The 14,280-nt window shown below is 40.5% G+C and overlaps 1 protein-coding gene across 1 annotated transcript in view; it reads right to left on the bottom strand.

The window, feature by feature from the left end:
• Positions 1-2,054: 2,054 nt before the first annotated feature.
• Positions 2,055-14,280, bottom strand: part of CSF2RB (colony stimulating factor 2 receptor subunit beta) — a 29,684-nt gene continuing 17,458 nt past the window's right edge. The window contains exons 6-13 of the mRNA XM_089526612.1: positions 13,893-14,031; positions 13,621-13,796; positions 13,020-13,159; positions 11,248-11,416; positions 9,425-9,515; positions 7,779-7,848; positions 5,770-5,819; positions 2,055-4,793 (exon numbers count right to left, since the gene is read on the bottom strand). Coding sequence (XP_089382738.1) covers positions 3,728-4,793; positions 5,770-5,819; positions 7,779-7,848; positions 9,425-9,515; positions 11,248-11,416; positions 13,020-13,159; positions 13,621-13,796; positions 13,893-14,031 — 1,901 coding nt within the window. The 3' untranslated portion in view covers positions 2,055-3,727. The remainder of the gene's footprint in view (positions 4,794-5,769; positions 5,820-7,778; positions 7,849-9,424; positions 9,516-11,247; positions 11,417-13,019; positions 13,160-13,620; positions 13,797-13,892; positions 14,032-14,280) is intronic.

Raw genomic sequence — 14,280 nt, 5'->3', positions numbered from 1 at the left:
ACTGGGACAGGGAAGAAAAATATGTGTTACACTCAAGTCCAGAAATACTTAAGTAATTCAGCTTTATTGAGGACAACATACTCAGCTGCTCAGCACATGCCTAAGAGAGCTGCCACAGTTTCAGAGAAACTCAAGACAACTGCCCTGATTTCAGTCCTCCCCCCCTTTCCTCATCCTGTTCAAGTTTTCTAAAAGGGGCAGTAACATAATAACAATGAATCAAAACGATGTTTGTAAATTAACAAAAAAGTAAGGCAAATTCAGCTAATTTTCACACCTGCCATTGAGCAGAGAGCAGAAAATCTGCCCCACTTGCTCATGTATTTGAATTGCTCAGGGTCTAAGACATATTTGAATTCTGCTCAATTTTCCAGAAATGCACTTTGGAAAAGGAATTTTGTAACAGAATGCTCCCCCATCTGCACCAGCAAAATTCAAAAGGTACAACTCTTCCTGGTATGTTGTACTTGCCTGCCCTACAAGTACTAAATATGAAGGGCCTCTCTGAAAAAAGGGGTGGCGACTCTAATCCAGCACTCAGGTGGTTGAATAAATCAAGATGGTTGTTAAAGATCAGGAGCCTCTGGGGGGGGGGGGGGAGGGGTAGTGGCAACCCTAATTGTAGCCCTAGAAGTCAGCAAATGAATGAATCTAGCATTTCTCCCACATTCAGTAAAACTCTCATCTTCTTTTCATTATAAATATGAGTAAATGTATGCATTTGGGTAAGTTCTTATCAAAACCACCTTCAACCATCTCTCTTCTTGAGCATTCAAAATCATTTTTTGGATATCAGCAAATGCAGTTTTACAGGGCACAGAGTTGACTCTAATACCTATTCTTTCCAGTAGTTGTTAAAGAATTGAAAAGTTTGCAACTGGAAGATCAAATAAAACTGTGTAGAAGTTCTATTTAGAGGATATGATGTATAGATGTGTGTAGGAAAGGAATACCAGAAAAGCAGGGGTGAAAGGAAACCAAATATGAATGAAAAATTACTCCGTTTTTCAGAGAAAATATCCTCAGCCAGTCAGATTCCTAAACTCATTATAAACATCCTGTATCTATAGAACTTTTCTTTTATCAATCTTATCTGCTGTCAAACATCTGTGTGTCTCCCACGCAATCTCTTACTTATTGCAAAGAATTTGGGCTTATGTTCTTTGGCAGTGGCAGCTGGTGGCTTCTTTGTCATTGGGAAGTCCATGTGTTGCAGGTTTTAGCCCACATGAGCTATGCAAGGTGCTGAGCATAGCCTGCTCTTGGTTCAAAAACCTTGGGTATTATTCCTTTGGCGTAAAACCTAGAGTGGATTCACCATGCCACTGATGCAGAGTCCACCATCCACTACTGTTTCTCAGTGTACTGTCAGCATCAGAATGTTGCTGAGGTCTTTGGAGCACTGTCAAGTATCACTTGGAATGAATAAAGAGCACAGTCTAAAACATTCTTATCATAATAAATTGAAAAGGCTATTTTTAAAAATAATAATTCCTGCAATCCCTGGATTCTGGGATTTGTAGTCCAAAAAAATTACTTCTCTATGCACTGTGCACTAGGCTTATGTGCCTGAACAGTGAGGGGAAATCTTGTCAGCAGCTGGGTTCACAATTCAAATGCCTTTTTAATTCCAGTTTTCCCCCGGTCCGATAAAGTCTTAAGAGACTGGGTCAATAAAGTCCTGATATCCTTGGATTCCATAGCATACAATATAAAACCATTTCATTAAGCCACCGACAGTACTGGTTTTCCTGGTCTAACCAGAATTTTTGGACTACAACTCCCAGAATCCCAGTGCTGGGGGACCCTAGCAGTTATAATCCAAAAAGTAAATTTCTCAAGCTCCATTTATAATGGTAGCTATTGTCCAAGGGCCATCCTAGGTCACACATCAGTTTTTTACCAAGTAACTTGTCATCTATTTTTTCTGAACAAATGTTCCATACATATTAAGTATGTTAGATTGTAGCCTGTGCCAGTTTCACCTGGTCTGATACTTACTGATTACTAAACTTATGTTTAGATTACCTTTAATCATAGAATAATAAGGCAGTTCATGAAAAAAAAATACCAATACAATAAAAGAGGACACCAGTATCAATAGTTGAGTACAGATATACCTCAGTTAATGGTCTAGATGTGATCATGGGCATTACAACTTTAACAGAAGCAACTCCTTCCAATATGTTCTTAAAAATGAGCATAGATCTATAAAGAGGAGTTCAACATTTTCAGCAATGTTTTTATTAAAAACTAAGAATATATGTGCATGAGATATGAAGAAAAAAAGAGGTCAGGTAAGTCAAATAAAAACATGTTGTTTCTTTTTTGAACCTTCTAGAGACCACTTGAGAACTTCTTCTAAAATTCAAGCATTCTTTCAAGGATGACCTTTTCTTTCACCAACCTCTACTTTCCTTATGATTCCCATTTTGGTGTCCAAATCTATAGAGGTATCCTTGCTTACCATGCTGAGGGTAGCTGGTTAGGCAGGTTTGTCAGCTCTCCCCCTTACTCTCTATTTTCCTCTTCATACATGCTTAGTAAGGGGTTCTGGAGGCAACTACTATTTAGCTTGCCTGTTGTTGGCAGGTGCACACAGCTACAGTAGAATCAGCTAGAGTAGAATCCCATTCTAGCCCAATGTAAGTTTTATTGCATTGTTTACTGCAGACATCTGCTTCGACCTCACACCAAAAGTCTATGTTACTCCAGTCTTCTTTCACCAGCCTTCTAATGGTGGTGCTGCTTTAACAATTTCCAGCTAGACAGAGGACAAAGAAGAAAGGAGAGCTTGGCACGCATTAAATAAAAACACTTTGTAAAACAGATTTCCACTCTCAGAGGTTTTGTTAATTGAGATATGGCTGTATTTTGTATTGTAGGGCAGTGCTGAGATATGGCTGTATTTTGTATTGTAGGGCAGTGTAGCATCCAAATGTTTTTTTATAGGTAATAAGTGTGCAAGTTAGAAAATGGAAAGCAGAGAGTTTTTTTAAATAACAGTAAGTGGTAACTGACAACTTTTGGGTGACTTTGGAATTACGCCAAAGAGAGTTGTGACTGTTTGATCATCTCACACACCATTCACACATCCATACCACACACAATCTCTTTCCTTATGTTCTCTCTCTCTCTCTCTCTCTCTCTCTCACACACACACACACACACACACACACTTGCTTTCCAGCACCTCACCTCTGCTGATCCATGTTGAACTGCCAAGGGAAGGGATTCCTCAACCCTGTCTCCACTGGCATAAGGGTAAATTTTGAAGTACAAGCCTTCTTCAAGACAATTACTATAGGAACACTCTCACAGAGTGTCCAAAAACAGGCAGCTCTATTGATCTAAAACTATTTCTAGCAATTATCTCCACCAGAAGCAGATATTTTGTAAAGCTAACAGTTCTTGCCACTCAAGACCAAGCCATCCTCTCCTCAAATATTTTGGATTGCAATACGGAATGTCTATAATATATTGTTTCTGGGAGAATTCATTCCTCTTCCAAGTACCGTGGGAAATAAAACTAAATGCAGAGAGAACCATCCAGTCCAAGTGGAGTGCAGGATAACATCACAGTCCCTGCTCATCAAAAGACCCTGGGATGTCAGCCCTATGGCCCAGCCCCACAACCCCACTGTCCATCTTCTTCATGGTTTAATGTAGATCAGGTGAGGAGGACATGGCCTTTTTATCCCCATCATGGCACACTGGATGGAGACATTTAAGCCTCACATTTTGGCAGAGGTGAGAAGGAAGTCTGTAGCTTGCTTCTACCAGGTTGGCTGTCATCAAGAGGCTTTGTGACTTTAGAGCCAGTTTGTGAAATGTTGTGCTCTGCAGTTCCCACTGGATTCTTGGGGGTTTCCTTGCTGGGCTTGAAGCCAGGAAAGAAGCAGTAATCTCCCACCTGGCTTAATAAAACAGGGCTCTTGTTGTCAGGGTTGAATATAAGAAATCCCTTGTTGAGCTTGGGCTCCTCTGAGGAGAAAGCAAGTCCTTCCTTCAGCATAGATCCTGGGGTCACAGAAAGGCTCATAATGTAGTCACCAAATGCTTCTTGGGATGCTGCTGAAGGAACAGTTGGTATTTGTCCCTGAGATGATAGCACAATTTCTGGTTTCTTCTGTCCCATCTTAGAGCTTGAGAGATCTGCAGTTGTTTCAGGTACACCTGTTGCCATATTAGTGCAGTCAGTGATCCTTTTCTCTGAGGCCACAGCAGGTATCCAAAGTAAAGAGCCCTCTTCTTTGCTTATTGATAAATTTTCAGTGGCAATGTAATCCAAAGCTCCATTTTGACCAAGGCTGTTTGTCTCAGGAAGATGCTGTGGTCTCTCCTCTTTGCTTTTTTCTTTCCCTGATTTATCTCTTTGAGATCCTTCTTGTCTTTTCAAATGTTGCTGCTTCTCCTCCTCCCACTCATCACTGATAGCAAGAAATAATGGAACTGCCCCCTTTTCTTTTCCCATTGGTAGCTGCTCGGGGCACAAGCAACGAGGCAATCCCATATGTTTCTTCATTTTTTCTGATGGTGGAGTTTGCACATCCTGTGAAATATCAGGTAGAGAAGATTCTGGAGGGCAATGTAAGTATGGACCATCATAATCAAAAATCTGAATCTTATGACTACTGATAACTTTCTTTTCAGCAGCACTTTGCATCAAAAATTGGCCAGCTTTGCTTACAGTTGGGAGTCCGACTTTTTCCATAGTCTGAGAAGAAATTGGAAATTGTTCTGTTTTTCTTAACTCAGCTGGGGGAGACTCTGGATAGATTGCTAGCATTTTCCTGTGGCAAAGAAAATAAATAAACAGCAATGTCAACCAACAATTTTCAGCAAAGGCGGAATATGACTTTCTTTCAAGGAAACATGCACAACTTCCACCACTCAATTTGCAGCCCTCTTCTGTCACCTCTGGATTTTTATAGGTCTAGTGAAGAAGCAATGGCACTCACTTCTCCAAGAAACTTTTCCATTTCACATCAAGTTGAATAAAGTGAAACTCATCCATCAAAATTGTATGTGCATGTATTAGTTGCCTCCTCAGACTCTATCCTTAACAGTCAGACCCAGTGTAAGGCAGGTCCCTAAAAATGCATTAAAAATGGCCTTTGCATGTCTACTCAGTCAACCCTATGGCATTCAATGGGGGTATGCTACTCTAGGTAAGTCTGTATAGAACTGTAGTCTCTATTGACAGTGCAGACACCCTCCTGAAACATATCATATCATATCTTACTTGCTAATTAGCTTACTTGTTATTCATCGCTATGATCTTTGGAATAGCGGTATATAAATAAAACAAATTATTAAAATTATTATTGATAGCAGGAGTGTAAGACTTCACTGCTTAATTGCCACATGTGAGAATGAACACCTTCGAATCTTTTCTTCCCATTGTGTCAGCTCATGAGAGTTTCTTCACATTATTTTATTATTTTTTCACATTTGGGAACATTATGAAAATTTTGCTTTATTTACAGAAAATATATCATTTTGGCACAAAATATAATAGTGTGGAGGGTTGCACTTTTGCTGCGGCTGAGGAGGAAAACATTGGTTTTTTAGCTGTCATGCAAAAGGAAAGAATTCTGTATGAGTTGTTGTTTGTTGTGGTTGTTTTTACCAATGAGAAGTCTTGGTGTGTCTCAACATGTGGAGAAACCATTTTCCATTGAGAATGAGAACATTTACAAATGTTCTTTATATTCCTAATTGGTAATGCTTTAGATGATAGTAGATGTCTCAGCTTTATATGCTTACCTGTAGCTCTGGCTATTTCTGTCTTCTGGGTCATCTGGTAATGCCACTTTCTGAAAAGAAACAAGGGGAGATGGTAGCCTTACCCAAACCAATAGGAGGTGGAGTAAGTAACTAGAACAAAAGAATCAGTATATTGAATACAAATTAAACAGGTGTATATACGTTGGTCTGTCATTCTGTCCATCGATCAATCACAAAGTAATGTTCACATATAGTATTAATTCAGGGCATTTCTTGGGTGCCTATGTGCTTGATTAGCACCTATACACAATTGACCTCACAAACTTTCAGATCCTCTCTTTTACATCAGTAGAACTGGTTTGTAACTCATGCATGAACATGTCTATTTAAAGGTTGCTACATTGAGTGGGGGGAAGGCAGTTCCATGCCTCTCAGTGAAGCCACCAAGAAATGAACTCTGCTATGCAAGCCTGGGCATGCTTTCATCTCTTTCCTTAGCTGCTGTCATCTCATATTTCCCAGGGTTGGTCATTTTTACAAGTTTGTTCTTGCATGTTATGGAAGCATTTAGCAAATTGGGATGGGTTGGTATGAAACAAATAGAGAAGTCAGGTGTGCACACACAACACCCCCCCCCCCCCCGAGAGCATTTAGAGTAGCTATGGTGAATGTGCAGCCCTCTAGACTGCAACTTCCATCATGGCTTGACATGAACTATACTGGGAGTTGCAGCCCAAAAATGTCTGGAGGGTCACTCATTCTGCACCCCTAATTTAGAGGATCAGAATCCCCATACCAAGTTGATTCTTGGCTGTCTGAGGCTAGGATCAAACCATATACAGAAGAAGAATCTGAAAGTAGTGTCATGGATGCATGACAGAAGCAGCATGATCTGGCCTGCTGTTTTGTTGATGCTTGCACTTGCAGGGTGCTAGCAATTTTGCAGATGGCAGTTATCATAGCTTACTGTAGACTGGGTAAAGGAAAGTAATGCTGCTTTGAATATGTAAATAAACTTTCCTTTCCTTATTGACTTAGGTTGTTAACTATATTGATTTAAGGTGTTGTTATTGGTTTTAGTTCTTCAGTTTCTTGATTGAATGATCTAGCCAAATCTTGTCAAAGGCTACCAGGTTTAACAGGAAGAGAAGACCATCTATGGGATGAATAACTGTTGGCTGAAATCATATGTGTATGCATAGTTTGCATGTACAGTCCCACATCCTCCCATCATCTGGCAGCTAGAAGAGGTCTCTTTTACTTTCATATACTAGTAAAGAGGGGAATGGGGAGGTTGGTTTATACTATGAAGATGCATCTGGTCTCATCTTGGTCTGAAGGGAAGAAATAAAAGTGAGCTTTTCCCTTCCCACAGCAGCTCTGACCTACCAGATCTTCATGGTTTGAATTGCCTCCCACACCTTCTCTCTGTTTTTCACAATCAGTAGCAGCTTTTTCTTGGCTTTCAGGCACAGACTGTTTTTGGAAGGTAGACTTACTTACACAGGATAATAGGATGCTGGCATTTATGTGTTAATGCATCTTTACAGGATCTGCCATAAATGGTTCTAGCATAAAAGGGCCTAACTGGAATAATGTTTCCTTATATCCTTCATCCCTTTACATCACTCTTCTGCAGATAGACTGGTGACACTTCAAATATAGAAGACTGCCTCCTGCCTTCTTACAGGCATGGGCAAAGTGTGGCCTTCCAAATATTGCTGGATTTCAACCCCCATCTACCCTATGTAGAATACCCAATGGCAAGGAATGTTAGGAGTTGCAGTCCAACAGCATCTGGATGGCCACACTTTTGCCTGTTGATGCTTGTATTATCTATATGGCTTTGCCTAATGGTAGGCTGGTCCATTCAAAGTCTTTTACAAAGTCAACTACATACTGTAGAAGTATCGTAGGAGAAATTATTCATTTAGTAGCTCTATGAGAAATCTATAAAAAGCAAGAACTTCAAACAAGGCACTCCAAGGGAGTTGACAAGGCAGATTCAGAGATGCTCATAACCTCCATCCGAAGAGAAGCTTTCCTACCTGAAAAACGCCTGGGAGCAGAAGTGTCCTGGGTGGACTTGGGATGCTTGCTTCCCATTTTCTTTTCTTGCTGCAGAGAAAAATATAAAAACAGCATTAATATATTGGACAAACTAGAGTCTCATCTGTTTTTTCATCTTCTAATCAAACTGGAGCTAATATTTACAAATGCTACACAAAACAACTTCTGAAAGGAACTCTATGTGGTATTGCTAGTGTAAACAGCAGCTTTCATCCCATTTACTGCTTTCCAAGTAATTTTTTTAAGAGGGCTATAGAAAATTATATTTTAAAAATAACATAACTAGTTGTCTTCCAAAAGAACCTCATATGTTTATCAGTAAAGTAAATCTGGGTTCTTCATTTTATGGCCAGCATGAAGAGACTATGCCTCTTGGTGGCAGATGTATGCCATGGTTGCTCATTGACAGGGCTGATCACTGTAAATATTTCTGTGGGGATATTAATAGAGGTGTAGTAAAAACCCATACAATCTACACAGTGATCTACTTCATGTAAAAAGAGTATACATTAATAACCATACAAAGCAATCTAAATCAGCCTTCAAATGGGAACTACAATTTTACAGAGGGCACACAAATCTCTTTAGATCCCTTCCCATTTGGAAAAAGGCCTGCTGCAGTTGTTGCTGCACACCTTCCAGTCATTTCCAATTTAAGGTGACTCTAAAGCAAACCTATCACTGAGTTTTCTTGATAAAATTTGTTTAGAGGGGGTTTGCTCTCACCTTCCTCTGAGGCTGAGACAATATGAATTGCCCATGGCCACCCAGTGGGTTTCCATGGCTGAGCAGGGATTTGAACCCTGGTCTCCAGAGTCCTGCTCCAACACCTAAGCTACTAAAACCAGCTGGATCTCAGAAAAGGCCTGAGTGGGCACCAAAAAACCATTGAGGGTGTACCAAAAATATCACTAAATGCAGTTAAACAGACAATAGTGTTCCCCCAGAGGTTCATAGGGTGCTATTGATAATTTCTGGAACAATTTTTCAGCTCTGTTTTTTTAGGGGACACAGGACCATTTGGAGGCTTCCTGAAGTCCACAGATTGTACTTTGCCTGACTCAGTCTTAAGCCTTGAATCAAGAAAGAGGAGCATATACTGCCCATCAAGGAAAATTATTGCTGCATTCAGTTTTTTAAAACAAAAGCAAAACCTCAAGTTCTTTTCCTCTTGAATATGAGTTAATGTTTGAATTTTGGTGAATTATGCAAAAGCAAACAAAATGCTTGCACTGGCTTAATTCAATAGCTGCATCTATTCCCAGCATGAAAATATATACACCCCCCCCCCGGCTCTTTTCAAGGTGTTTCAAGATGTTTTCAAGATAAAGAGCTCTTTAGAAAAAAGAGGTAATAGCCTCAGTTCAGACCTGCAAACAGGGATTAAGACTGAGACTTCTAAGGGTCAGCTGCTCAAAGCACTTGTTAGTTGCAGTTTCTCTCACTTTTAGGTTGTTTAATTTTCAGCACTTTCTAGGTTGAACTTGAAAAAGTTTACACATTTGGACGAATTCTTCAAAACCAGGCTGAAACAAAAATGTCATCTGCCCCATTTCCATCACCCTCCCTCAACCAATGTATACATGTACCATGGGCCTTCATATTTTTTGCTGCATAGGCTTACCTAAGAAGATATTTATAGCAAAAGTAGAGGCCCGCCATTATTAAAATGATAGAAATCACTCCTATCAGTAGAATAACCCAAGGTGGAAAAACTGAAAGAGAACAACAAATCACAAAAAGAAATTCATTAAAGATCAACCAAAGGGATAGTTAATAACCACATTTTTACAAAAAAAAATAAAATTAAAATATGTTTGTTTGATTCTTCAAGACCAAGCTACTGCTTTGGATTACAACACAAATGCTTTGGATTACAACACAGACAGTTTACAATTTTGTTGCTGGAAATTCCAACCCCTCATGAAGATTCATCAGAGGTGGAAGATGACACTATCACATTTGTCCATTAAAAACTACCAGTAATTTGATGCTGACAGCCTTGGCTGTACACTGAATTACTGATAAGACCCAGAAAAAAATGAGGGATGCATGGCAAAAAGACTTTTGGATTGGATTAGTGCAATGTACTCTTAAATGGAGATGCCTTTAAGAACAATTGAGAAACCAATCCAAAATACTGGTGCCTAATATTACTAGTGAAATAGGGAAAATAAAATGGTGGCCAACTGACTGGAAATGTTAAATATACATCCTCTTTCATAAAGAAAAGAGACACAAAAGACTGCAACAACTATATGACAGTAGCATTAATTTCCCACACAAACAAAAATTTGGGGCTATACAGACAGCCCAGTAATGGGGCGGCTTTATGCCACCCCTGGAAGCGCTGGATTGGGGCCATAGTAACTGCATGTGCAGCCCTGTAGCCCCAATCCGGCATTTTTCCGGAACAAAGAGAAGCGGCAAAATGCCACTTCCCTTTGGCCTGGAAAAGGGGTGCCCTGCGGTTTCATGCCACTGGGTACCCTGACCCTACGGAGGAGAAAGGGGTGGCCCCTTTCTCCTCTAAATAGTTGGTGCAGTTGTGAAGTGGTCATGCAAACAATCTGCTACCAGGAATAATAATAATACTAATAATAATAATAATAATAATAATAATAATAAAAATTTTCTATACCGCTATTCCAGCGATCACAAAAAGCTATGAAATGCTCTTAAAGACATGGGAATGCCACTACATGTCATAATCCTGATGAGAAATCTACTTAAGACAGGAGGCCACTGTTAGGACAGAATACAGAGAAACAGAGTGGTTCCAAATTGGCAAGAGGTCAGGCAAGTCTGACTATTATTACTTTACTTGATCAGCTTGTATGCAGAAAATATCATACAAAGAGCAAGTTTAGACTTAGAAGCAGGAGGAGTAAAGATAGGAGGAAGGAACATCAACAACCTAAGTTATGCAGATAACACTATACTACCAGCAGAAAACATCATGGACTTGGAACAATTACTAAGGAAGGTCAAGGAAGAAAGTATAAAGTCAGGATTGCTGCTGAACATAAAGAAAACAAAAATAACGACCACAAAGGATCAACATAAATTCAACTTAGATAATGAAGAAATTGAAATAGTTAAAGATTTCAAAGTGCTACTTTGAACCTTAAAAATCTACATGCAGTAAGTGTCATGGAGCAAAGTTCTAGCTCCTCCACATTTTTATAAATGAGGAAAAATAACGTCTATGAGAACACCATTTGCCAGCCCAGTGTGCTCAAGGGCAGTAAGGTGGTTGACACAAGAAAAAGTTTTTTAAAATCCCTGCAAAATTTAGGGGAGCAACTTTTTTGGATCTAAACTTCCATGCTTGCAGGAACATTGGCAATGGTGGCTGGCCAATGTTACTTTTTCAAGATCTTTCCTCCTGGGGTGGGGGGGTGGGGGGTGGGGTGCCTATCCAATAATATTCTGTTTGTGGTTTACCATTGTTTGTGGTCCACTGAAATTCCTTGCTCCACTCACTCCATGGCCCATCACGGCCATCTTCATGCACTTTTGCCTGTACCTTTGCTGTGTAACTCAAACCTGGCTGCAGGAACTCTGATGTAAAGGTATACTCTTTCTCACCAATACCAGCATTGATATATTTGGCCTGAGAAAAGAAAAGAATAAGAAAGGGGGATGAGGAAGGAGAGGAAACTTTGAAAAATTGCCTTTTAAAAGCTATATCTCCCACTGACCATGTTGGCTGAGGCATTCTTGGAGTTATAGTCAGAAAAACTAACATTTGCACTGAATATGTTCTTTTCATCTAGAGGAAAGCAACCTGTTACCAGTGATGTAAATTTCTCTCTTTATTCTTTCTGTCCTTGAACAGGGAGTGGGAAATTATATTACTCGTCTTGCTCCTCACAATTCCTGACAAATTCTCAAAGAATGAGGAATATAAAACACTCATCTGTTTTCCCTTCCCTAACTCTTCTTGCAAGTAGTGGTATGCACCATAAATCTCCTTTCCCAGTGTCTAACAAGAAAGTATGGCCTCTGTTTACAATGGAATTCCCTCTCCTCCTCTCCTCCTGCATCTGAATGGAGTAATTCAAATTTTCTTGACTGAGACTAAGGCCCTGTGCAGACTGGCAGTTTGGGCCGGGTTGCAAGCAGAGTTGGGGCATAGCATCTACATGACTCACCCCCCGGCTGCACCCCTAGGGCTACATGATGCTGCATGCCACACTGCACTGCATGACATGCAGCATCACGGTGCTCCTCTGGCACTGTGTTTGCACAATGCAATGCTGAAGGAGCACCGTAAAGCTGCAGCACCACAGCTATCATGCACTTTGCAGGATGTGGCTCCTTTTTGTACCCTGCAAAGGTCAGATCTGGGCCACAACTTGCGGTTGCTGCAGCCCCAATCTGGCTGTAAAAGGGGTGGCTTCCTGCACAGCCCCTAACACAATTAAAAGGGGAATACCAATTTATCTAGGTGATCCTACTGTAATTGTGTATGCTTTTGTACAATGTCAGGTGTATGTGAAACACACATGCATACATATACTTTTATGATCTGAAGCTATAACAGATGTTTTGATAGTGACTGGTAAAAGGTAGGTAAACATAAAACAGTCAGCTGTCTTTCCCTTCCACAGTGTCTAAGGTCTGGTACAGACTGGCACTATGTGCCGGCCTGGGGCTGATTTTAGGGCTTGGGAGAGCGGAGAATCCGCACGCTCCCGATCCCTACCGCGCCATCCACATGGGGGCCGCCATAATGACGTATGTGCAGTGCTGCATCCAAATGGTGTGGCCCTGTGAAGACGACATCGTTGCACAGCGCCCAGTGCACACTCTTAAAGGAACCCGCCAGGAGTGGGTTCTTTTTAGGACTTCCAGAGGCCACGTAGTTTGGTTGTTGTGGCCTCCGTGTGGGGCAGAAAGGGGTGTCATCTCGGCACCCCTTTCTGCCTGTCTGTATCCCCCCTAAGTAAAAAGGATGGCCTGTGTTTATCTTTAAATTTTTAGAGACTCACACAAAATGAATTGCTGAGGCACAGTTACTTTTATTACATAAGGGAAAAGGTCCTGAACATCAGATTTCTCACTGAAGTGTCTGTCCATTACTTCTTTGGCAAATTTTCATTCCTTGGTCAAGCAAGTGCTCATAAATTACAGAGCTCATAAATACTTGAGCCAAGCATCAAGAAAACCAAAAAATCCCAAACAGAATCACATCCCTACTCCTTACTCCTTACCTCCAAAGGGTTTCCAGTCTTCCAGTATGAAATCTGATACATCTGTTTAAAGTTTAGAGGAACTTTGTCCTTCCATTGCAGTCTGTATGTATGATAATTCAGTACTGTCACAGACAAGTCATATGGTGGAGCTGTCTTAACTAGAAAAGCAAAGGACACATCAATAGTATGGACTGAAACATCAAGTTAATCAAAGATTTTAGCTTAAGCTGGGGAACCCAAAACTTGGGAACTTCACTTTCTTTTCTTTCTTTCTTTCTTTCTTTCTTTCTTTTTTTTTTTTTTTTTTTTTTTTTTTTTTTTTTTTTTGATAATCATGCTCAGAATCTCCCAGTCATGCTTTTACAGCCATGTTCCCTGGGGAATTCTGGGAAGCATAATTCAAAAATATAGAGATGCTTAGTTTCAGCAAGGTCACACCCTCATTACCCATAGACTATGTCCTGGCTGGCTGGATCCTGCCTAAATCTGCCATTCCATTGAATCTGTGCTGAGTGTGGCCCTTATCCCCACATTTGCTTTTTCATGACAGTGCACTAACAAATATACTGGGGGGGGGGGTCACACCCAGGGATACAGGAACCTGCCAAAGAGGTCTTACTTTGCATTTTCGCATCCACCTCTCTCTTTTCTTCTTTTGGTCGTACAGTCACAAGGTATTGGCTTTGTCCATTTGGGTTGGTGACACTGATCTCACAGCTTTGCAAGACATGATGAGGGCTGTTGAGAGGGCTGGAAGGCAGTTCCTTTTCATGAACACGAGAGCATTCCTCCTCTCTGAAGAACAAAGAATCCAACATCCGGAGGACATTCAAGAATGAGGGGGCAAAGTCCCAAAAGATTTGGAAGTAACTTTGCTGAAAAGAAACTCACTGTGATGCTGGATTGTCTTTGTAGAACAAGGCAAACAAAACTGAACTGGTGACCTCTTGCCTCACCTCCCAGCTGCATTTTAATTGGTTGATGCTGTTAAATCGACATCGAAGATTCTTGGGCTGAGCTTCAACTTCATCTAATAGAGAAAAGTAGAAATCAGCATGGTCTGGGGGCCACACATTGATCAACAAAAATAAGCACAAAGGAAGAGAGTGAAAGAGGAATTGGTAATGGGTGGCATTAGGAATCTAGAAATAAATTGAAGAGGATATATTCAGCATCACACTTGCTGAAGAAGAAAATCCCAGTGCATTCAATACAGGGATGGAGAACTTTAACAATTCCAGAGTCATTCTTGTCCTGTAAGTAGCTGTCACAGATTGCA

The sequence above is a fragment of the Sceloporus occidentalis genome, unplaced genomic scaffold (assembly GCF_023333645.1).
Source record: "Sceloporus occidentalis isolate IW3139 unplaced genomic scaffold, rSceOcc1.0.p SCAF_5, whole genome shotgun sequence".
Taxonomy (NCBI): Eukaryota; Metazoa; Chordata; class Lepidosauria; order Squamata; family Phrynosomatidae; genus Sceloporus; species Sceloporus occidentalis.
This window is presented reverse-complemented; position numbering and strand designations above follow the sequence as displayed.